Below are 22124 nucleotides of genomic sequence, written 5' to 3'. Positions count from 1 at the left end.
TTTACAATATCCTTGCCATTGCATTTTTTCTTTTCTTTTCTTTTTTCCAAATTTTTATTCCCTTCCTCACCACCTTAGCCAGCCAACGCCATGTACGTTATTGAAATCCTGATACTTTACATGTCTCCGCGGGAAGCCGCCCATTGCACAGTACGCCATCAAAAATGTAGTCGAACTTCTCCATGCCTACTGAATCGAGATCTTTCAGCCGCGTGCATGATGGTCTTTCCCAAGCGTCCCACACTGACCCCCCCTCCCATCTATCCATCCATCCCTCCTCTATGGAACCCCAGTTCCCCGCCCCATGTCTTACTAGTCTAATAGCAACTACATATTCAAACTACTCATCGTCACTTAGACACCTCTTATTATAATGACCCGGCACCCCCTTTCAATTTCCGTTCCGCCTCCCCCTCCTTTGGGTTCTTCCGTGCCCCCAACCCCAGCAGAGTGTTTCTCTGGTCAGCCGCTCCACCGTGCACACATGTGGCTTGGGAACTGAAGCTACATATACTACTTATCAGTCCTCTTCCTCCTCCCTCCATCACTATCGTATCTCCACCCACCCACCCCACAATTCACATCTACGTCTACCAAGAATATCATCACATCATCATCATCATCACCACTACTCACTCACAATACTTCATTGAATTGTAAGTTCTTTTGCGTACTTATATATATACATATATATAACGACCACATACTGTAAAAGATCATCTTTTAACATTGCTTCAGTAACGCCCCAACCAAAAACCAAATACTCATAATGTCTTCATACACCACAATGGATGAGTCTTTCACAAACGAGAACGAGATCTACTACGCAAACTCAAATTTCTCAAATTACCCAATGTTCACAGAACAGGAGCTGTATTGCTTCTTGCCTGCCGAGCAGAACATATATCAGAATACGGATGGAGCAGTGTACCCCCAGTTTGCGACGGGATATTACGACAATGGGATTGTCCCAATGCAGGATTGTTATTCAATGGGGATTCAGGATGGATATATGAGTGCGGAGGAGGATGCATTTAGTTGCCAGCCCAGCCCGTTTCTCGAGCAGCAGTACCCCAGATCTTCGTTCATGGACAACAATGGGTCTCCAATCACTCCGTCAGGATCGCCTCTTGCATCGGAGATTGAATATTATCACAACTCAGTACCCTCGTATATGCTTGTTCCCGGACATCAAAATGACCAGGTTCAAGAGTACAACAGCTACGATGTCCCTGCAGCCTTCAATTCGTCTTCTGTCCCCTCGTTGGCCAGCAGCATTAGCTCCCAGGATACCGTCTTGGATTCACCCTGCATGTCTTCCCCAGCATTGGGCAGCCCTGGATCCGATGACGACGAAGATGAGGAGGAATATGAGAATGATTTGTCTCTCCTACCAAACCAGGGCAACAAGGAGCTCAGGGGAATGGGCCTTTACGACTCGCCTCCAGATCTTTTTTACACCAACTGTTCCACACCTACAGGGTGCTCGCCTGTCTCGCCTCACGCCACTTTGGGAAAGGGATTGGTCTTGGAGAGGAGCTTTGGGTTGCCGGATGAGATGATGATCAAGGATGAGTCATCGGGGAAGATTATCAAGGGGAAGCTTGAAGCGGAGGAGGATGATGAGGAGCCAATGATGTACGATGAGGAGGAGTGTGGAGAATGGGATGGCACTTACCAAAACACCTTCCAGCCACAGTACGATATTTCTTTTTATTCTTCTCAGACTAATAGAGGGTGGTAAATATTTCTTGCTCTACTTTTCTTTTACTGTCTATATTATACTGGGTTTGGTGGTTTTGGCTTTTTTGCTTCGGTGTTCTGTTTTATACATTTTTGCGATACACTGTCTGATATGGGTTTGGTTTGACTTTTTTTTTTTTGTTTGCTCATAGGGGGTTTATTTGATTTTTTGCGAAGAGGTCAAGTTCGAGTTGTCTTTTTTTCTTTTTTCTTTTTACATACTGAGCTACAGGGCCTGTATCATTATCATGACTTTTCTTTGTCCACTCATTCAGCGTTTGGTGTTATAGCGGCATTTTTGGGGATTACTACTATTTTTCTTACTGGGCGGGTTTTAACCTTTTTGCGTTTTATCAAAAATTCATCATGGTACTGGGGTGTCTTAGCGGGGAAAAGCATTATTTTCTTTTCTTACTTTTTTTGCATTAGTTTGGTTTTTACAAAAACCAATTGTATCAATATTATATTACACCACATACGTATGTGGTGGTTTCAGAGCATAGCACGAGAACGGGTGTTTTTTTGGGGGTTCATAGAGAATCTTTTTTACATCCATGATATAATTACAGTATTATCCTTCTATCATTTCCCTTTGCCGTACGTACTTCGTGCAGTGTGCAGTGTGCAGTGCAGTTCAAGTGCATTTTTTGGTTTTTTTTAGTTTTTAGTTTTTTTTCTCGGTTTTTTCCTCGGTTTTTTTCTTTTTTTCTTTTGCTTTTCGGAAGGAGGAGGGATTGGTATGGTATGGCGGTTTAGAAGTACAGCTCAGATCTCGAGCCTAACTACTATCTACTACGTCTGTATAAGTTAGTAGCTCTCATTGTCGTGGTCGTTCGTCGGCAATTTTGCTGCATGTGATTATTAAAGATTTCATAGGGTGTACGGTATCAGGTTAGCCGGGGTTTCATTTTCCGATTTTTCGCACTTTTAGATAGATGGACGCTGAACAGGACGCATGGATTTGGAAACGTTACATTACGTTACGAGGAGGTGTGTGTATACGTGGGTTACATGCATCATCATCAGTAGTATATAATACGAGTATTTTAGTTTTAGTTTACAAGTAATTACTTGGTTTGACTCTAGCTCTTTGCTCTGATGATCAGATCAGCTAGATATAGATATAGATCACAGTCTTACTATTTCCTCTGCATCGATGTCCATCTACCATGAGCGACGCAATATGGGGAAGTCGGGCGGCGCGGCGGACGGACGCTCAAGGAAGAAATGGCCATGGAACATGCTGGTTAGACAGGAAGGAGAGATGTTACTTAGGGGAATAAGAATACAAGAGCCGGTTTCTACAATGAAAACGTGCTCTTATACAATAATTACTATGTAGTTACATATGTAATGATCCTCTCTCCCCCGGCCGGCGCGGCGGTGACATGCACCGGCCCCTTGATCATTACCTCTTACTATCATGATCGTATCCGGCCATCCCACATTCCACCCTGCTCTATTATTATCATTATTACCCTACTATTACTGCCTATAGTAGAACACTACCTGTCTCACCCTGTTCTACTCTGTCTTTTCTTGTCTTGGGCTGGCTGGCTGGCTGGGGGTGTTTTGTTTGTCTCGTCTAGCTCCCATCGGCTGCGTAACCTGTTGGATCGATCACTGTCCCTCCCTCTCTTGCAATATATTAGTCACCAACCACCGGGAAGTTTCCCGCGCTTTATCGAACCAGGACGGTCTCATACTTCACACACCTTCACCGCATCATGTGCGAAGAGGAGTGAGAGAGAAAGAAAAAAAGGTTAGTTTATGTGTAACACTTTTTTTTCTTATTTTTTCGAACCCCCCCTTCGATCCCATCCCATCCCGGCCTTTTCGAAGGTTCTTTTGGTTCTCTCCCCATATCCCGGCTGCAGCAGCGCATCATCCCTGCTTCAGGTATGTATGTATGTGGGTAGGTTATAGGGTAGGGTGGTGATTAAGGCTTATCGACCGCGCGAGACAATCGGGGGTTAGGTTATAATATGTCTAGAGTAGCTAAGGGGGGGGGGTTGTATGTGGGGGGGAGCTGACTGAGTGCACACTCTAGGTCTAGGTAATTGATTTGCCGAGCCTTAGATGGATATCCCTACCTTTGCAACATGCTCTAGAAAGCTGCATTAATCAACGGCCGTCCGTCGTCGGTGAAGATGGGGGCATGCATCCGCCGTTGTTGTCGCCGTTTCTACTATGAGTAGAAGGAGCATTTCGACGTGGACTGGCTGGCTGGACGTTGCAATGGCTTGCACAGAGTACTCTACTTTGCTGGCTAGAGTGCATATTTTAGACTGACTACTCTACATGTAGCTCTAGCCAGCTAGGCAGGTAGAGTACTCTAGAGAGTAAGTAGGCGAGGGAGTATTTTCTAGAGACCTTCTACATACTCTAATCCTCCGTCTAGGTACTCCAGGGTACAATACCGTGCATTACAAAAGTAGCAGCCTAACGACGACGGACCCCATGTACGAACTGTAGGTCGATGGCACATCGAACAATGATCCCACCCCATGGCCCATCTGAACCACGCACGCAAATCGGACATCGGGAGTTAATTATGAAAAGGAAAAACACCACGATTCGGGGTGCCCGGGGGGTGGTTTATCACTCTCTCACCTAGAGTAGAGTACCTACATACCTAGGTAGGGTTTGTAATACTCCTGCCTGCTGTTGTTTATAGCGATTTAAGCGAAGCCGCAGAGCGAGAAAAAAAAAAACATTATCCACAAGTAATATTACAATACCATGTCACCCATGGCCCATCCCCCCCACACACAGACACAGACACATACATATAGCTACAACCCCCGCGCGCGTCCTGATCCACTCCGGGCTCCCCACCCCGTGTTTCAACTGTTTTCAATTCTGGAACCGACCCGAGGTTGGACGTCCCTGCCTGCCTAGCTAGGTACATATGGTATGTAGGCAGGAAGGCAGTTAAGGCGCGTGCGGGCTAGGCTGGGCAACAAACATATCATCCAGCAACTGCAGGGTAGGGCTGGCTGCCAGCCATGGGGCTTGATGAGCTGAACTTCTACCTATCTCTCTCTCGATTCATCATACCGCTGCTGTTGCTGCTGCTGCTGCTGCTGCACAGAGAGAGCGGCAGAGAGAATATATTGTGTGCTTTTCCCAGCTAGAGGATGAGAAAGAAAAAATATATACGCCGGCGTCGGCGCGGGCCCCCTGGAATTCCGTTTCGATTCTCCCTTCCTGGTGGGGTTCTCGTATACGTTACGTTACGGTACGGTACGAGGAATTGGAAAAAGTATGGAACACATATGTCGGACGTCTATTTAGGGGGGACGTTGCTCATGTATGTAGGTACGATGTACCTATCACATACATTATCTACATTACATGTAGGGTAGAGTTACATGTACCACCGGTGCTGCTGCTGCTGCTGCTGCTGCTGCTGCTGCTGCTAATTACTCACATCCCAAGTTATAATATATGCTCACATGGTGAGATTGATTTGAATATATATTCCGCGCGCGCGCGCTCAGGACGGAGCGGAGCTAGTGGAGGACGCCGTCAGCAGGCAAAGTGGAAACGAAATATAATACCGGGGGATTGGAAACTTTTGGGGGGCCTGGACGGATGGCTGAGTGAGCGTTTAGTTTAGGCATTTCGAGAAAGAGGAGAGTATCATATCAATTTTTGTGTGAGCTCATGACGAGGGCCCGAGACTATTTTAAGATTGGCCAGGTACGAGAAGTGGTATGTAGGTACATGTATGAGTAGAGAATATACGGTAGGTATGTGCAATATGGTACATTCATGTTGTACCTACTCTACACTCCGAATGTTCCATGTACCGACGGTATTTACCTTAGTTACATGTACTTGCTGCTCTTCTCTCTAACACCGTTCCGTTTAAATGTGGTATGTAACTAGATGGAAAGGGTTCACATTACAATATCGGAATTCGCCTTTATGTACTCCGTCTTCTTCTCCCTCGTCCTCTTCCCTGAGTTTTCTCTCCCGCGCGTGGAGGCAGCTCTAAGGGGCACGCAAACTAACTTACGTTCTCACTTTATGTACAACATTCATTCATTACAGGCTCTTTCTTACCTCCTCTGCTCTCCATCGGTTGGGGTTTGAGATCGCTTGCGCTTGGGTAACCGTGCACTGCTTGCTTGAATTCACTTCCTACGTGGCGGTAGGGTTGGGTGTGATAATATAGACAAGGTACATATAAATTTTATACATAACCTAACATTCACAATATCTGGCTCTGCCCTGAGATTAGTTTTTCGCATCTGTACTATTTCCCTCTTGTGTAGATTTGGTTTCGAAAGGGTCCACAATCCAAGGGACGTATTTACCCAAGCTATTTAACCCGATATACCCTGTACGCTGTCTGGTGGTTGTGGTTGTGGTACCTGGGCGTGGGTTTTAGTTTCGTGATTGGGGGGAGGGAGGGTGTTTAAAGTTGCATGATCATTCCAAATCTCCACCTTCATTTTCGAGAAGCCGGTTATCCACCCGAGAGAGCTCGAGCGAGCGAGTGCAAGGCTGTGATCACAGAAGGGATGGAGGGGGTTGAGGGGGTTGAGGTGATATGTTCGAGTGACTAAGCGGGAAATAAGCCCGGAATCTTATCTGCGGTGGTGCGTGCGTGAAGTGAGTGACCGGAGTGAGTGAGTGCCTAGCCACAGGTTTAGGTCTGAGTGAGGAATGAATTCAAGGGAGGCGTGATAGAGAATATTGATCTGTGTTGCAAACCCGGCCTGCAATGTATTGTATGCAGTGCTGCCTAGACATTTCAGTGCAAGTTGATCAATCATCATCATGACCACTGTCGACACCCTTTTGACTTCCTGTGGCACCCGTACTGGTACTCTAAAAGGGATGGTAAGTCTGACTTACTCACCAGGAAATGTCTGATTACCGTCACCGATTACCGCGAGAGTCGCTAGAGGACTCACACTTGCATCCAAACACACAAACACACACTCACACCACCCACACACAGAAAGAGAAAGAGAGCGAGTTAGCAGACTTTCGAGACGGTCCTTGGCGCCCAGCAAGACAAAAGCTTATTTCCGAAAGGACTCGAATCACGAATATTGTGTATGTGCGGTGCTGTACCCTATGTGTGGGTACATGTATGTATGGGTACATCCGCAGCCTCGGCCTCGGTTTTGGATTGGATGCTACGCTGGATGGATTTAAGATCACCAGTACTACCACCTCTACGGTCATTCATGGTAGATCACTCGGAGGGTCCCCTCCCCCCGGCCTACTCCCAACGACAATGGCGGCTATGTAACATGCAACGGACCACGCGAAACACCAGGCAAAGGATTTACGAAAAACCTAATCTAATCTTACCTACCGTACTGCTTATAGAAACGTCCCACGATGGGATCGACATTACGAAGATTTGATTGTGATGTGATGGGTGTTCCGAAACACTCTCCTGGTTGGTTGGTGGGTTAGCTTTAGCTACTAGCTAAATATGTAGGTAGCTTACCTAGTAGCTGTTCAGAAACATCACATCCACCGAACTTGACTTGACTGACTGAAATTCTGGTTAGACGACCGGGTGGGTGATCGCGAGAAATCACCAGAACAAGAACAAGCAGACGAAGACGAGCATTTCGTGTCAGGTAAGCGCATACTCACACCGCACACCATACACGACGATATGTAGTTGGACATAGGGCGCACAACACAGATCCGATATGCCATGTTGCCTATTTGCACAGCTGCATGTCTCCCAATCTTCAGTCAAGTCAGTGGCGGTGTTTGCTCCCCTATTGAGACCCCACTCTCCCATCAAGCTTGTTGGCATCATCTAAAACCTGGAACACCCACACCAGCACCGGCGACACACTTACCCGCTTTTGTTAGTTATATCGGGGTCACGCCACTAGGGAACCACTTGGGAAAGGAAGGGGTCGGTATATCTTCTTTTCCGCGTGCGTGGGACTTGTCCCGTGGGCCTGGGAGCACCAGCAGTACCTAGACAAGTAAGCAGACATCAGAGAAGAGGTCTAAGCTTTTTGTTTTTTTCATTTTTTTTGCGAGGAGGGGATCCGGGTTTGGACTCGGATCACGTGCACGGACGTGACGGTCTTTCCTTACATTCGTTATTTGTCTCAGTCCGGAGGGCGGCGGTGGTCGGTGGAGGTGAGTGAGGTGAGTGACAGCACGTACATACATACATTGTACTTTATGTGGACTTCCGAGGGGACCTGTGTGTTTCATATCTTTTTTGGCCTGCGGATCACAATTACCTAGAAAATTTGTCGGGAAAACCGGCCGGCAGGTCAAAGATTTTTTGGTTTTATTTGTTTTTTCTTCGATGCCAGCAGACCAGGACCATGATTTCGGGGAGTTTGCGGAGGGAAGGAAAGGGAAGGGAGAAATGAATTACTAAATGTGAGGAATGTCCCCCCTCGATAACTGAAGGTCGATAAGTTAGATAAGTTATGGACTCGGCATGGAGGGCATGTACGTACCTACATAAATGCTCTAGATACGCGCGGTCACATCATTTTCCTTTACCTGGTTATGGACAGACATAACTGACAAATAGGAGATCCTCCTCACACACCAATATCTCGGACACAGAAGGCGGGGGAGGTGAGCTAGTCTAGTCTGTTAGCTGTTGTCGTCGTCATCAAATCTCCAGTCGCTTGAAACAATGTCTTCTTCGCCAGTGCTTAAAAGCGCTTTTCAAATCATTAACTGGATCATATCCGTAAATACAGACATACAGTCAGGTCTGATCAACCACGAGATATAAGGCCTTTTTTTTTGGCCCTTCGGGGAACACAGTTTGAGATGGAGTCTAGAACAGCCAATTGCAAATATCTGTGATACGTATATACGTATATCATGGCGGGTACGCATTGTTACAGTGCGACGCCGCCTAACTACCTGCCTGCACCATGATCATTTCTTTACTCCAGTCAACAGGATTTTTGGATCTGTTTTTGGGTTTTTTTGTAGGTACGTGCTCATGTATCGAGTAGTGTGCGTATGTACCTACACATCTTAGCCATCAAATTGTGTTTCAACTGGAGAGGAATTAGATAAAGGAATGAACGCCCGATCATGCCCAAGCTTGCAATTCTCGCACTTCCCGCAAGACCCTATTCAACAGTATTGTACAGCATGTACTGAGTGCATGACCTATCTATGCAGGGGTGTCTCGCGGATAGGTGATCGACCTGTCGGACCCTTGGACCCGAAGTGGTAAGCAGATCAATCATCTAAGCAGGTTAGCTAGCAGGTTAGCTAGAACTTGGGACGAAAAAAAAGACATAGTTACCCACCAGCTAAGGTTTTGTCTTGGGTCGGACGCTGGATCTATATCTGGATGAACAGCATTATCTATGATGATATATTTGGGGGTGATTTAGCTATAGGCGTTAGTGTGCTTGCAATTGGCCGTGATGACACATTGTTGGGGTTGACGAGTGATTTTCAATGACTCCAATTGGGTACTCAGGTACCGATAGCCTGCCTGGTCCTCGTATTGCGGGTACTGATAGAAGTAGGGGAATCCCAAGAAGAAAAGAAGAAGCGGATGGATCTGATGATGATGAAAAAAGGCTCTTTGATATTGTCTCATGATCTGGTTCTACGTTGTCTTTTGATCTGTCCTCTGTCTTTGAGTCGTTGTATTATGATTAAGACAACCCTAACCCAAATTTTAACTACATTCTAGATCCGCCTCCCCGCTTTTCTCTCTGCAACCCAGTGTCGATAGATTTGAAAGAGCACCTACTCATCGTATGGCTAGCCGACCCAGCCAATAATCTCAGGTTTACAAATCAACTTTTGTCTAGTACCCCGAGTGAGTTCTGATTATCTCCTGCGTTCAGACCCGCACTTGCAGCACGAACTAATGAACCCCATAATTCTAAACGTCTCTAGAAAGTCTTACCACATCATTGTCTAGAACCATAAGTGACGCCGGTAAAATAGAAAATGGTTCGCCTGGTAGTGGGGCCGCCGGCAAGCTTAGACAATCGAGGAGGAAAGGATCGACTAAAACCCTCATTCTAATCAAACCGGGGCGATTGTGGAACATGGAATGAGATTATAATGTCTGAATACGTTGGTAATCGTCTTTTATCAAGGTATTCTCGGCTATCATCAAAATTATGCAGAAATACATGTGCTGGTCACGATCTATGAATATCACAAGCAGTAACACCCATAAAGTCTCCTCAGACATTCGCTATTATATCAAACAAAGCATTTAAAACGCAAGGGTGTATATTATGGCTACGGTCATCAAAGATTCGCTGGATATGCGTTATGGATTCCCTTTCACTCGCTACCATCAGTTCTTTTAATTAACTGAGGTTATTAACAAATAACAAATAAAGTGGGACCGAGAACGATGCAGGAAGCTCCTTGTCCATAAGAATTTAAGATGCTTGATCTTATACTTGGCAGTTCGGCAATATTGCCGGCCATATATTGTGAGTTGCTTTTCATAAAACATAACCGTACGTACCCATACAGGCATCCAAAAGATATCAAACTACCGCCAAATTCCGTTGGAGGAGGCCGGTCTCTTCTGGCGGGTTTACGGCGAAAGCCACACTTGTTTTGGCCTCATCACTGTGGCTTACGCCGTGAAGCGGTCTGCAATCACCAGAAAAGCCCGGTCTCTTCCAACGGAATTTGGCGGCGCCTACTATCCCACAATTTTTTCTACTCGAGAGTGCTAATACAATCCCGTGGAAAATTAGAAATATTACATACTGACCGGACGAGACGAACCGGAAAGCATATACTTCTTTATTAGAACCCTTGCAACTATTTATTGAAACCAAGGGCTAGGTGTTAGTACGCCGCTGAGGTTAAATATCACTTCCCACGCAACATCAACAAGGGCGAGCGGTCTAACGGTTTAGACCCCGGCGTCGGGTGAGACACTGTGTGTTTGCTCAGGACCGCGAGGTCCTGGGTTCGAACCTTCAAGGAGTGGGGGTAGTAACGGGCCGCCGTTGCAGTACCTTTTGTTCTTTTTTGTGTAAACTCAGAGAGAAGTAATACCGGACGCTATTTTGATTTTTATTCCCAAGAGGGCCTCCTTTCCCTTCTTCCCCCCCCCCCCCCCCCCCCCCGGGGGTTAGAGGTGTGTCATGGATTATCACTCGAGGTGTTTAAGACTGCTTGATTGATTGACTACTTCATTTAATGAGTGTGCAGGGAACTCAATGCCCGAGAAAAGCAGCCCGCCCTAGCTGTTGTGATGTTTTTATAAGATATATCTGTAGCTGTCTGGACGAGGTATATATGGAAAGGTTTGAGGAGCGGTGGCGGGGCCTTCCGGGCCGTTGCGGCGGAGTCGTCGACGAAGTTTGCTGCGAGGAGTCCGTCGGTGCGGGCGCGCTCGACGGCGGCGATGGGTCCTGTGCCGGCGGATTTTTTTTAAGGCCATTGAGGGTGAGGGGGCGCGGGGGAACGGTGGCTTGATTCCGTCTTACACTTTTGTACTACACACTTCAATATATATTCTGATGACCAGGTTGGCCGTTTGTTCTATTTTGGCCGTGAACTTAATGGTATTTAATTACATGTAGTATACATGATTTAAGACCTAGAGTACTAGGGCATTCCATATTTGAGGTATATAACAGTCCTTTATGTTGAACGTTGGCTGCTCATGGGCGGGTTGGCCTATAAAGGGTTCGTGGTCGATCCTGTCTTGCTGTCTTGCTGTCCTTTGTCTCGTTGTCCTGTTTCTTAGTTAGATTGGCTACGGCCTATTCTCTTTCTCTCTCGGACTTACTCGTAATACACCGAATATCATTCTCATTCATCACGATCCGATAACACTTTAGTCTTCATAATGTGAGCTTGAAGTATATGTGGGTTAGGGTTAATATAATTGACAGATCACATTGGGCTTAAACTCGAAAACGACGAAAGTTAAAACCCAATTCTTTTAAGGGGGCTTAGTTTGGTGCACCATAGTTTTGGGTCTGGATTCGGCCTTTAAACACGTTATATAACTATATAATCGCGATATATTATCGATACGGGGCATCGTCTCCTCAATCATGAACATTGAAGGATTACGGGTCGACTGAAATTGGCGGTATTTTACTAGAAATCAGTGGGTGTTCTTAATTGAGCAAGGCCTTTTATATCGGCCAGAGAGTTCGAGTCTCAAATATTGTGGGAAAACGAAATAAATAAAGCACAGCACTCTGTTACCATCTTTTTTATCAGATATATATGGGTGTCAAATTCTACCTAAGTATATACTCCAAGTACAAGCCAGCCTGCACGAATAAAAAAATAACCAAGAATAGTTAAATCATACCGAGATCGAGAACATATTATCCTAACTCTAAGTTCTACCTCCTCGGAGCGAAATTGTACAGCGGTAATAAATAAGCCACCCTGATGTACACACACCTAGCTCCATGGATCTAGGTATTGCTCTTATAAGAAGCTACAATATATGATAAGGCTAGCTATAGATGGTGACCTTAACACGAAAACAAGGCTCTAAGGATAAAGATTGCACTCCGGCCCCCCACTTACAGTTTCTTTATAGTCATTCAAACAAATTTTAAACCGCCGCGTTGCATGAGTCGGATCAGGTCTAGTTAGAGACGATTGTTTGGGGATAGTATATATTACGCCGACATATGCACAATAATGTACAATTTCCCTACCTAGAGCACTATTTATACTTATGAATAAGACAGCATTATATCCACAATATTAATACCAACCATGAGTAAAGACTTCTAAGGAGGCGAGCATGCGCGTATCGAGAGTCCTAGCTCCTCAAATAGTCACCGGTATTCACCGCTAAGTCACAATGCCCGAGGGTATCAAGTTACTGCTAGTGGTATGTTGCCCCATTAGTTGGTACAGGTGATCTAAACCACGACCGGCACCTATTGTGGAATTGTGGCTGAAAAATCACTGACACCAGTGCATATGATATCCCCTGTACTCGAATGAAACAAGGCGCACCTCCACATTACTTTTGTAATCAGCTTTTAGCTCATATTTATTAGTATAAGAGCGGGTTCTATAACAACCTTGTGCGCAAGCGGGTTCGCCTAGCTAGATATCAAGGCTGGATCCGACATATTCTGGTAATACAAACATTATTTTATTGGCCGATATTATATATAGTTCGGATGAAATGTCCGATCATCACAAAACTGGCTTTATATGAGTTTTCTCTCAGATCGGGGAGCAAGAACTCGTGTGTTTCTAGATGACACCACCGGCTGGCGATGGGATGAGAAACGCCGGCGGGACCAGCTACGGTTTTATTGATTTGGAATCCGGAAGGGTCTGATGATGTTGTTTTGGGTGCTTTATGGTCATTCGTATGCATATAAACGCAGGCTCGGGTGCTCACGCACGAGTATCGCCGTTTGTGCGAATCACTCATTTATGATCATTGACCCACCGGCATGGAATAAGAGGATATCTAAAACCTAATATAGGATTACAACCGTCTCAGATTTACATTTGCTATAGCTATGTCATTGGTGCTGGATGACGATTTGTCGATACCAAACTCGTCGAAAAAAATCTGCGACTAACTATATACTGGTTAGGAGAAAGCTTTTCCAGTGCTCGTGCGCTTTATAATGCATACATGTATGCCTATGCATTGTGCCCAAGATGGGGGTTCTAGTGGTACCCGCTACTATACGGCATGCATACAAAAAAGTGCTTTTCAAGCAACTCTTTGGTGGAATGAGAGAATTGGTAATCGTGAAACTTATAAAATAGAAATCATACTCGCCATGGTTCTCCGGCACAGAGGTTTTATTCCTCCAGATGATACATGTCCCCTTGAGTTAAATTGATGAGGCTATCTTGAAAATAGGTTAACGGAATACTAAAAATTCATTTCTATACTGATCATAGTATATATGTGGTGATTATGAAGGAAAGGTGGCGGTCATAAAAAGAGTCTGTTAAAGATCCTATATTGGGAGAGCTTACTGGCTACTCTATATCTCGTAATAACCAAGGACCCAATTGAAGCTAACTGGATCTACTATTACTGTAAGTCTAGATCCTGCATAAGCACCAGATTCTGAGCACGGTTTTAAAGACACAGACAGGTACATACACATATATCAGGTCTATTATGGACAAGGACTGGCGACGTTGAGAATGTGGAATGAGATACCCTGTATCCATCTATGACCACTCTAACATTGGACGCATAAAATGAGCGCGCTGATCATGGTTTCGTACTCGGTCTACGTCCACCACGATACTGACATTTCCAACTCAAGTGTATACTATGCACCCATAACGTTATAACGGTCAGCAGCAATTGGATCATCTTTTCATGCACTACAGAAATAGATAAAAGAAAAAACCACAAAGAATAAAGTGTGTACTATATCCCCTTGACCCCCAAACCCCTGGCTCTATCTCTGCATGTGTGCGCACATATGCAAAAAAAAAGACGGACCTGGGATTAACGTACTATACGGATGGACTGCATCCCTGAATGCAAACTCCAAATACGACTACTCTGACAAGTTATACCCTACGAACTATTATATCCGAAACGTCGCTTATATCTAATTAGTACCCCACAATATCACTGGCCAGGCCTGCATCATGTCATTTCCCCCATCTCATACCGTCGAGTGCGAAGTGCGAAGCGCAAAGTGCGAGTGATCGCACATGCATATAATAACTAAGTATCACTACTAAACTAAACGCACCCACCCGCACTCGTACCCCGGCTATCCGTAGGTTCAGATGCATACATATGCACCCCCCCGGGTCTCTCACTCCCATCATCTCCCTCATTATCTTCAGTTAGAGTATTTCACTTCTACCTCCACTTCTACTTCTGCTATGGCCTCGGGAGAGTATAACATAACTCCCCTGCATACCGTACGTGTCTCCACAGACCTCGAAGTATCCCCCACTTTGGCCGGAGGAAGGCTTTTGAGGATCCATATCGTCGATAGCCTGTTGCATTGTAACCAGCTAGGCAAGGTTTATAGCGTGTATAATAATATTAGTATTTATTTAAGAATTTCTACGCAGACCGATTTGCTGTCTTTACAGCGTCCAGCACTAACCAGCCAGCCAGCGGAGGAGCAGAATATAATTGATATCACAGAGCTGCGCTGCCAGACCAGAGCTAGAGAGGGGGTCCGGGTCCGGGCAATTAAAGACTACACCGGTACGGTCTGTAAGGCCGACGACGATCTACGTAGTACGCACGTATGTACGGCCGACGAATATGCAATGCACGTATAAGTAATATAAATGCTTGTTCGATATTCCCATCGGCTATTAAAGTATTGCAATGTAACCAATGAACATGAGTTTTTTTTCTTTCTTCTTTCTCCTGCACTTCAATGCTTAAAAGTATTTTTTTTCCCATCGGCTGTTGGAACGAACCTTACCCCATACCGTATCCACATCCGGGAGGAGCAGGAGGAGGAGGGAGAGGGAGGCCATTACCATTCAAACTCACTTTTTTTCTAGATCTCCCCACTTCCAAAGCAACATGCAGCACCCCGTGTTATTGAGGGGTTGCCTGGGGGACTGGTCGCGGGGTTATTATGTACTGTATGTAGAGTAAGTACATGTAGCTGTAGCTAAGTCGGTTTGTTATCGTTGACATTGCAACATGTGCGCCGATAACGAGATGCCCGAGTAAGTCTTCTACATCAACATTACATGGCGCACGTGTCGTGTACGGGGTAGCCTGTCTGTTAGAAGTATCATGTACCTACCTTTGAGCGCTCGCGCGCGCTCCAAAAAAAATTTCATCAGTGGAAGGATTGCACCATCGGAAAGATTTTTTTTTCTCTCTCTAGCTAGTAGCTCTAGCTCTGGTTCAATTGAAGTTCCCACCTCCACAGAGTTACTCCCCCACTAGTTGCCTACTCCTGCAGGTAGATCAAAAGAGAAACAAGGTCGTGACTTTAGCCTCGACCATTGGGCGTCCGCCGTAGACTCGACTCTAAAGTAACCCACCGCCGATTCCCAATCGAACGGGAAGAATGAATGAGAGGAACGAACTTTTTTTTGCTTGATCCCGTTACAGAAGGTCATGACCTCCCCTCAACATCACCACCACCGACCAACCGGCCCTGTTCTGCTCAATGACGGACGGATGCGCCTGCGGTCTTGTTGTAAACGTGTCTGAGTCCATCAGTGGAGTGGGTGGTCGATCTCAGGAACAATGTGCCGGCAGATCATGCTACTACAATAAGGCTAGAAGTAAGACTATTTCGGATAAGTGATCTGTGGGGGATAACTAGAAGTTAGGTATAATAATCCAGAATACTTACCCAGGTACTCTAGATCACCTCGCGACTCGCGCCGGTAGAGCCAGTCGATACGAGGCTGCCTATGCTCGGTGTAGTTGTTGGTCGTGTGAGCGCAGCAGCAGCAGCTACAGCTAGAGTACTCTATTTACTCTATTTTAGCTAGATTTAGTAGAGTACAGTACGTACTACATACTCTACTCCAGCTATGTGGTGGCTGATTCGCGATAGGGGTGCATATCTACGACGAGAGTATCATATCCCAGATAGGTACTCTTGTGTCTCAGCTGGATCTTCTTCTCCTCCACCTGTTCTATGCAAGCCACCAAGGCAATTAAAGCAGAGTCGCCCTAGGTAGGTGGTTACGCCTTCAAAGCATGCAATTGCATGCTTACATATCCACAGTTAGATATTTATTTACCACCGCACCAGTCAGCCAGCTCCTTACTCACCCCCGGCGCGCGCGTTCAGTAGAGAATCATGACTCTTAATTAACTCTTCACTATAGCTAAGCAAGGGGGGAAAAAAAACGGGCCGGAGTGAATATCTATATGGAGCAATTTCGTAAGCACTCTTAGCAACAGTCGTATATGCGTAGTCATGCTCTAATTGCAGTTTTTAGCTACAGTTGCAGCATGATTTGATTGAAATCGCGATCAGAAAATACATACCCAAAAATATATATCAGCGGCTGTCGGATGTGGTTTAGCGGCTACGATAACAAATTGTTGTTCCTACATCACTAGTGCATGGAGAGAGGTTCGAGCCGGCTGACGCGATTGAATTGCGAAAGTAACTGAGGCGTACTGAGCTAGAGCAGAGTACAGCATCAGTTGATCCCTCGACTCCTTCTTGTGCTTCTTCATTTTTTTTCTCTCTCCTATTAATTCTGTACCTATGGTAGTACCTTGTCAATTCTGATGAGTACTTCCACATCAAACTTCAAAAGAATTAATCGTTTTTCTTTGCTGTTGAGCTTTAGACCAACTACTAGGGGTTTTCGGGCCAGCCTAGGAGCCAGTCAGCCTTTATTTTTCTTTCCTTCAACATGCAAATGTAAAAAACAATTCTTCTCCGATCGATCCTAATTTTGCTTTTAATCATAGGGGATCACTCGACATTTTGCTCCAACGCCTGCACGTGACCCCCACCTTTAGTAAGGTGTTCGAGTAGGAGGTAGGGCGGGCGGGCGAGCGCAAAATGTCAAAAAAAAAACCACGACCCAAAGTAAGCATTCCCATCTCAACCCCACCAATCTCCACGCCTTCCCCGCAAACAAGACTGAATCAGATTTTTTCCCTTCTTTCTGCGCGAGGGGGTGGAGGGGGGCCAGCTCAGCAATTAATTGTGGTGGTGGGTTGAAAACCAGGCTTTGCACCGGTTCAATTCACAACTGCACCAGAGCTGTACCAGGCACAATCTGACCGAAAGCCACCACCATCATCGGTCACTGAAGCAAAGGGGACAAGGTTCCCCTGACGGGGCGGGCTAACTATTACTCTAACTCGAGAGCTAGCTAACTAGATAGATTAGATAGCTGATAGCTGTAGTGATGAGCTGGTGTAACCGACCGACCGACCGCGCAGAGAAGACATGTACGTTGATGAGGTGAGATCTTGGACGTCGTACGGCGCGCAGCGGCGGCGGTTGTTGGGGGAACGGTGGTCCGGACTGGCCGGCCGGTGAGGTGTAAAAAAGTCCACTCTGACTTTCCTACTTCTTTTTAACCTATCTGGCAGGATTCCTATTCGCGGACACTATGCGCAAGTCTTTTTTTTGTTGTTATATAGCATGTATGTAGTTGTGAGTAGGAATATATTTATAGTCGGTTAGTCCGGTCCGGGGGGCATCAGTCAGATTGGCAACGACAAGCAAGAGGGAAAAGATTATTACACTTACATACGTTTCTACACTTGAATTCACAGATCTCGAGACCTGATCCAGGTAAACTTTCCCCAAAACAAATGAAAACCCCATATTCCAGCACCGTCTTTCACATAGGCACGTAGGTAGTGTTGCTTTCTAATTCTTTCCCGGCCCTTCCTTAGCTATCGACCCCACAGATGTATGTATGCAATTACTCTAATTGATTGCATGATCCTTGGCCCTGCCATGGTACCGGGCTGGGCTCCAGCCTGGTATGGCGGGGTTCCGCCCAGCATCAGGTAAGGGGGGGGGGGGGGGTTGCCACATTCGAAGAAGAGAAGTAAAGTAAAGAAAGAAAAATGAATGGATGAGACAAGTCGATGTCAACAGAAACTTTGAACCCGAGACTGTGAGTATCTAGCCTTGTGGGCAGCGGGTGTAGCAGAAGTGTTCGTTCATCGCTGCATGCCCTGTCCGTGTCTGCGCGTGCACCAGCCCAAGAACCTAAAAAGAGGATACGTAGGGCCATACAACCAGCGACAGGCGGGGTTGGCGGGGTACGTGTGTGTGTGTGTGTGTCTGTATGTTTGATGGAGGGGAAATTGACGGTACGGAGCTATCACGATCATGTAGAGTAGAAGCTAAGCTACTCTAGCTTGACGAGATCTGTCCCATGCGGCAGACAGCCAGGCAATCAGGCAGCCAGGCCAGACATCCAGTCAGGCGCAACAGAAAAAACCTCCTTCCCCGGCATCACATCCTATCATCCTATCATCCTATCATCCTACCATCCTACCATCCAATTTGTCTCTGTCCTTCGTTTTGCCCGCTGCTCCCACGTACATACTCTCCGGGTCTACCAATGAAAGACGAGTGACGGATCGTGATCCACGCTGCAATCAATCTCAGCGTAGATTTCTTTTTTTTCTCTATCGACTTTTTTCCTTTCTTTTTTTTTCCTTTCTTTTTTTCACACATATCAAGAGGCACAGAGAGATCCCTGCGTACTACATATGTGCCATGGCCAGCCAAATGTCAGCAATCTAGAGCTATGATGCCTGTCTGCCTCTGCCTGTGCCTGTGTAAGTTATGTAGATTGATTATCCTCTATTCGAGTGCCTCCTTAGCCTTAAGGCCGGTCTTGCGAAGACGACTACGACGACGACAGACTTAGAGGTCCCTTAGCCAGCCAGCCAGTCAACCAGCCAGCCAGCCAGGGCCGGAGAAGTAGACGTGGGAAGAACGAGGAAGAAAAAAGAGGGCTCCCTATTTCACCCGGCGGCGGGAAGGGCTGGGGAGAAAGAAAGCAAAGAGAGAAAAAAAAATTAAACACATCCCAGCAAGTGTTCGTTTCAAGTTGTTTGTAAAGAGGACCGAGTTTTTTTTTTCCAGCTTTTTCAGCTACCGGGGTACGGTACCTGTTGCGAATACCACTTTCCTCTAGCTTCGACCACCATATTGGCCACATTACGTGCCGTTCCACCACTTGCACGAGTGACAGTCTGTGACTTCCTCAAAACCGGATTAATTATTTTTCTTCCCTCCCCTCTCCCCTCTCCCCTCCCTACCCCTCCACCCCTTACCTCCCACTCCCGGGCCCGCCGGACGGAAGATATCTTACGACACACTTGCCTGCATTGCAAATCCGCCACTCTATTTTTCTATTTCCCGAAGGGTAATTAATTCTCTTCTACCCTTATAGAAACCCTAACCCTCTGAGCGGGGTTCTCCGAGATTTTATCCGTGTTGCTACTTCTCCCCCCAAGACTCCAAGACCCCAAGACCCCAAGAGTGCACTACATGATACCTCCTAGGTATCTCTGCTAGAGTACCTCCACGAGTAAGAGTAGCACTACATAACAATACCAAGATGGCCTCCACACACAACAGCAACGTCCAAGAGAAGACCGCGTCACGGAGCGTTTGAGCCAAGTGTGACATCGTATGATTTTTTTCTCTTTCTCTGCTCCTGGGAGAAAAAAACTTACGAAATGCCAGTAAGTACCTACTTGTTGCGGCGGCGGGCGGTTGGGGTACTCTACTTTGAATATGCCAGGTAGGGGTATAAGGGAAGTATGTGGAGTCTTGTACTCAGGCAAAGAGAGGCTCTCTCCAGGGCCCATCAGATCAGATTATCGTCTATATCTCTATATCCCATTCGCACTTAACCTTTCCCTACCTACTGCTGCTTCCTGCCCACATACAGCAAAGGAGAGTGTCCTCCTCGGCCAGTTTCCAGTCTTGGTCTTTTCTTCCGCCAATTTTTCCTTCCCCCCCTCTCTCCCCTCCCTGCACAGCAAAACCTTCTTCGTCGGCCATCGTCATCGTGTCCCAGCTAGAGCAGATGCTCCGGTTACAGCTCAATTCAATTGGGCGGACCAGTAGAGTATATGTCGAGTAATAATAATAAAGTTTTTCTTTGTTTTGTAAGGTAGAGCAAGAGCAGGTTATATGCGTGGATACGTCTTTGGCAATTACCACTTAGCAAATCCCATCATGGCCCGCATCAGAGTTTTGATAGAAGATCGATTGCTCGTGGAATCTGCCCTGTAGTGTAAGTTGACCAGCTGAGTGAGTGTCTGTCTCAGCTACCAACCATCTTCCTCCACTGCTTCCTTTACCTTTACCTTTACCTTTGCTAACCTACAACTATGACGAACAATGATTCGTGACTATTTCCCTCCCCCGGGATCACTCACTCACACCCACTCAAGACTCTAACCCCCCCATCCCCCTAGCCAGCCATGAGGGTGCTCTAGTTACCCCAAGTACGGCTGCAGCTCGCGTGCATCTACTGATCTAGCACATGCCGAACAGCCAAAAAAACATGGGAAGGGAAACAAACCCTCCCTCCGCACTAAACGTAACCTAATCTACATGTCCGTACCTAATCTACCAGGGTTAGGTTAGGGCTGCATTACGTGGGTGCTGTGCTGCACGCTTCATTTCCGAATGCGATCCCGTATCGCCCGCGCGCCGGTTCAATGGAAGGGAAGGGAAGGGAAGGGAGTCAACGAGGGAACAAGGGAAAGGGAACGGGGGAGAAGGAAAGAGAGGAAGCGAGAGCTAGTCCATGACGTATCGGTTGAATTCTCGGGCCGCGTGCGGTGAAAAGTGGGTTAACAGGCAGCTAGAGTAGCAATATAGGGCATAGATCAATCGAACATGTTATATTTTATGAACAATGGCAGATATGATTTAATGTTTCGCATTTTTTTTCTCTTCCTTCTCTGTTTTGCATCTTTGGTAATGGAGCAACAGCCTACCTACCGGGTGAGAACGGGCAGAGATCAGAGTCGAGGGGAGAGAAGAGAGGACCGCGTGCGCGGTGGATGCGATGTGATTCGAGAGCTGAGATATTCGTGCGTAGGCAGGCAGACAAACAGGTAGACAGGCATCATGGGGTAGATATTACTAGCTGCTAGATCAGTGAGTGAGTGAGTGAGTGGGGAGTGAACGATCGAGTGAGTAGTAGCACAAGTTGCAGTCAGTAATTAATATTGGTGGTGGCATGTAGTATTAATTATTTGTCTTTTGTCCAAATCAGACGACAAACAGAACAGTCACAAATAACATCCATGACATGATATTAATGCCTACAATTAATCCCCGGGGACAACATGTTGGATACAGTATGTAGGAAGAATGCATTACTATACTTTACTGACATAGGTAGCCCTTCTCCCATGTGCTTTAGTTTTAGTTCTTACTCAGGGTCTCCCCGGCCGGCGAGGGAGGGAGAAAACGAGATAGAGATAGAAGTGAGATGGAGAGGAAAGAGGGCTGATGAGTAGTGACATGAGTGATCCATGGTGCCTAGAAAACTGAACCACACGGGTACATTTTCCTTTTGCCTTGACTTACCTACACCCTACCGAACCTCTCTCATATCATGTTCTCCGAGGCCGCCCCATCCCATCCAGAAAGATACTTTTAGATAGATCATAAACAATCTACAATACTTCTCTACCTACATACCTACATGTAGTTTACCCTACATACCTCTACTCCCCAGGTCAATATGGCCAATATGCGTGGAAGAATACATAGATAGATCACAGACCGTATTTGCTGCAGTCAGCATTCTGAAAACTGAACTCTTTTCGATCCCAACCCCCTTCAACCCGCACGTGGGTTTTGCAACCCTCGTTTATATATATGGCATAGCTCCAAGCTTTAAGACCAGAGCAGCAACGATCGACCTCATTAACCCTCCCCCCCCCCCGGGGGGGCTACTACCCCCCGTCTATT

General features: G+C 46.3%; 4 protein-coding genes across 4 annotated transcripts; all 4 read left to right on the top strand.

Moving 5' to 3' along the window:
• Positions 1-90: 90 nt before the first annotated feature.
• LAJ45_08398 (uncharacterized protein) lies at positions 91-1744 on the top strand (the record flags this gene model as incomplete). The annotated part of the gene is made up of 3 exons (XM_046117949.1): positions 91-150; positions 325-656; positions 739-1744. The coding sequence occupies 3 exons, from the start codon at positions 91-93 to the stop codon at positions 1742-1744; spliced, it is 1398 nt and encodes a 465-aa protein (XP_045968875.1).
• Positions 1745-6534: 4790 nt separating this feature from the next.
• On the top strand, positions 6535-7547 carry LAJ45_08397 (uncharacterized protein; the record flags this gene model as incomplete). The annotated part of the gene is made up of 4 exons (XM_046117948.1): positions 6535-6597; positions 7192-7206; positions 7284-7355; positions 7410-7547. 4 exons carry the CDS (start codon positions 6535-6537, stop codon positions 7545-7547), a joined length of 288 nt encoding a protein of 95 aa, XP_045968874.1.
• Positions 7548-8808: 1261 nt separating this feature from the next.
• On the top strand, positions 8809-9797 carry LAJ45_08396 (uncharacterized protein; the record flags this gene model as incomplete). The annotated part of the gene is made up of 4 exons (XM_046117947.1): positions 8809-8856; positions 8916-8949; positions 9425-9553; positions 9634-9797. The coding sequence occupies 4 exons, from the start codon at positions 8809-8811 to the stop codon at positions 9795-9797; spliced, it is 375 nt and encodes a 124-aa protein (XP_045968873.1).
• A 6045-nt stretch (positions 9798-15842) lies between these two features.
• LAJ45_08395 (uncharacterized protein) lies at positions 15843-16491 on the top strand (the record flags this gene model as incomplete). Its single annotated transcript, XM_046117946.1, has 4 exons — positions 15843-15960; positions 16170-16188; positions 16239-16361; positions 16440-16491. 4 exons carry the CDS (start codon positions 15843-15845, stop codon positions 16489-16491), a joined length of 312 nt encoding a protein of 103 aa, XP_045968872.1.
• Between the last annotated feature and the right edge of the window lie 5633 nt (positions 16492-22124).

The sequence above is a fragment of the Morchella importuna genome, assembly GCF_003444635.1.
Source record: "Morchella importuna strain M04M26 chromosome Unknown Morimp01GS029, whole genome shotgun sequence".
In the NCBI taxonomy this organism is placed as follows: domain Eukaryota; kingdom Fungi; phylum Ascomycota; class Pezizomycetes; order Pezizales; family Morchellaceae; genus Morchella; species Morchella importuna.
Note: the sequence above shows the minus strand (reverse complement) of the source record. Positions and strands in the feature narration are given on the sequence as shown.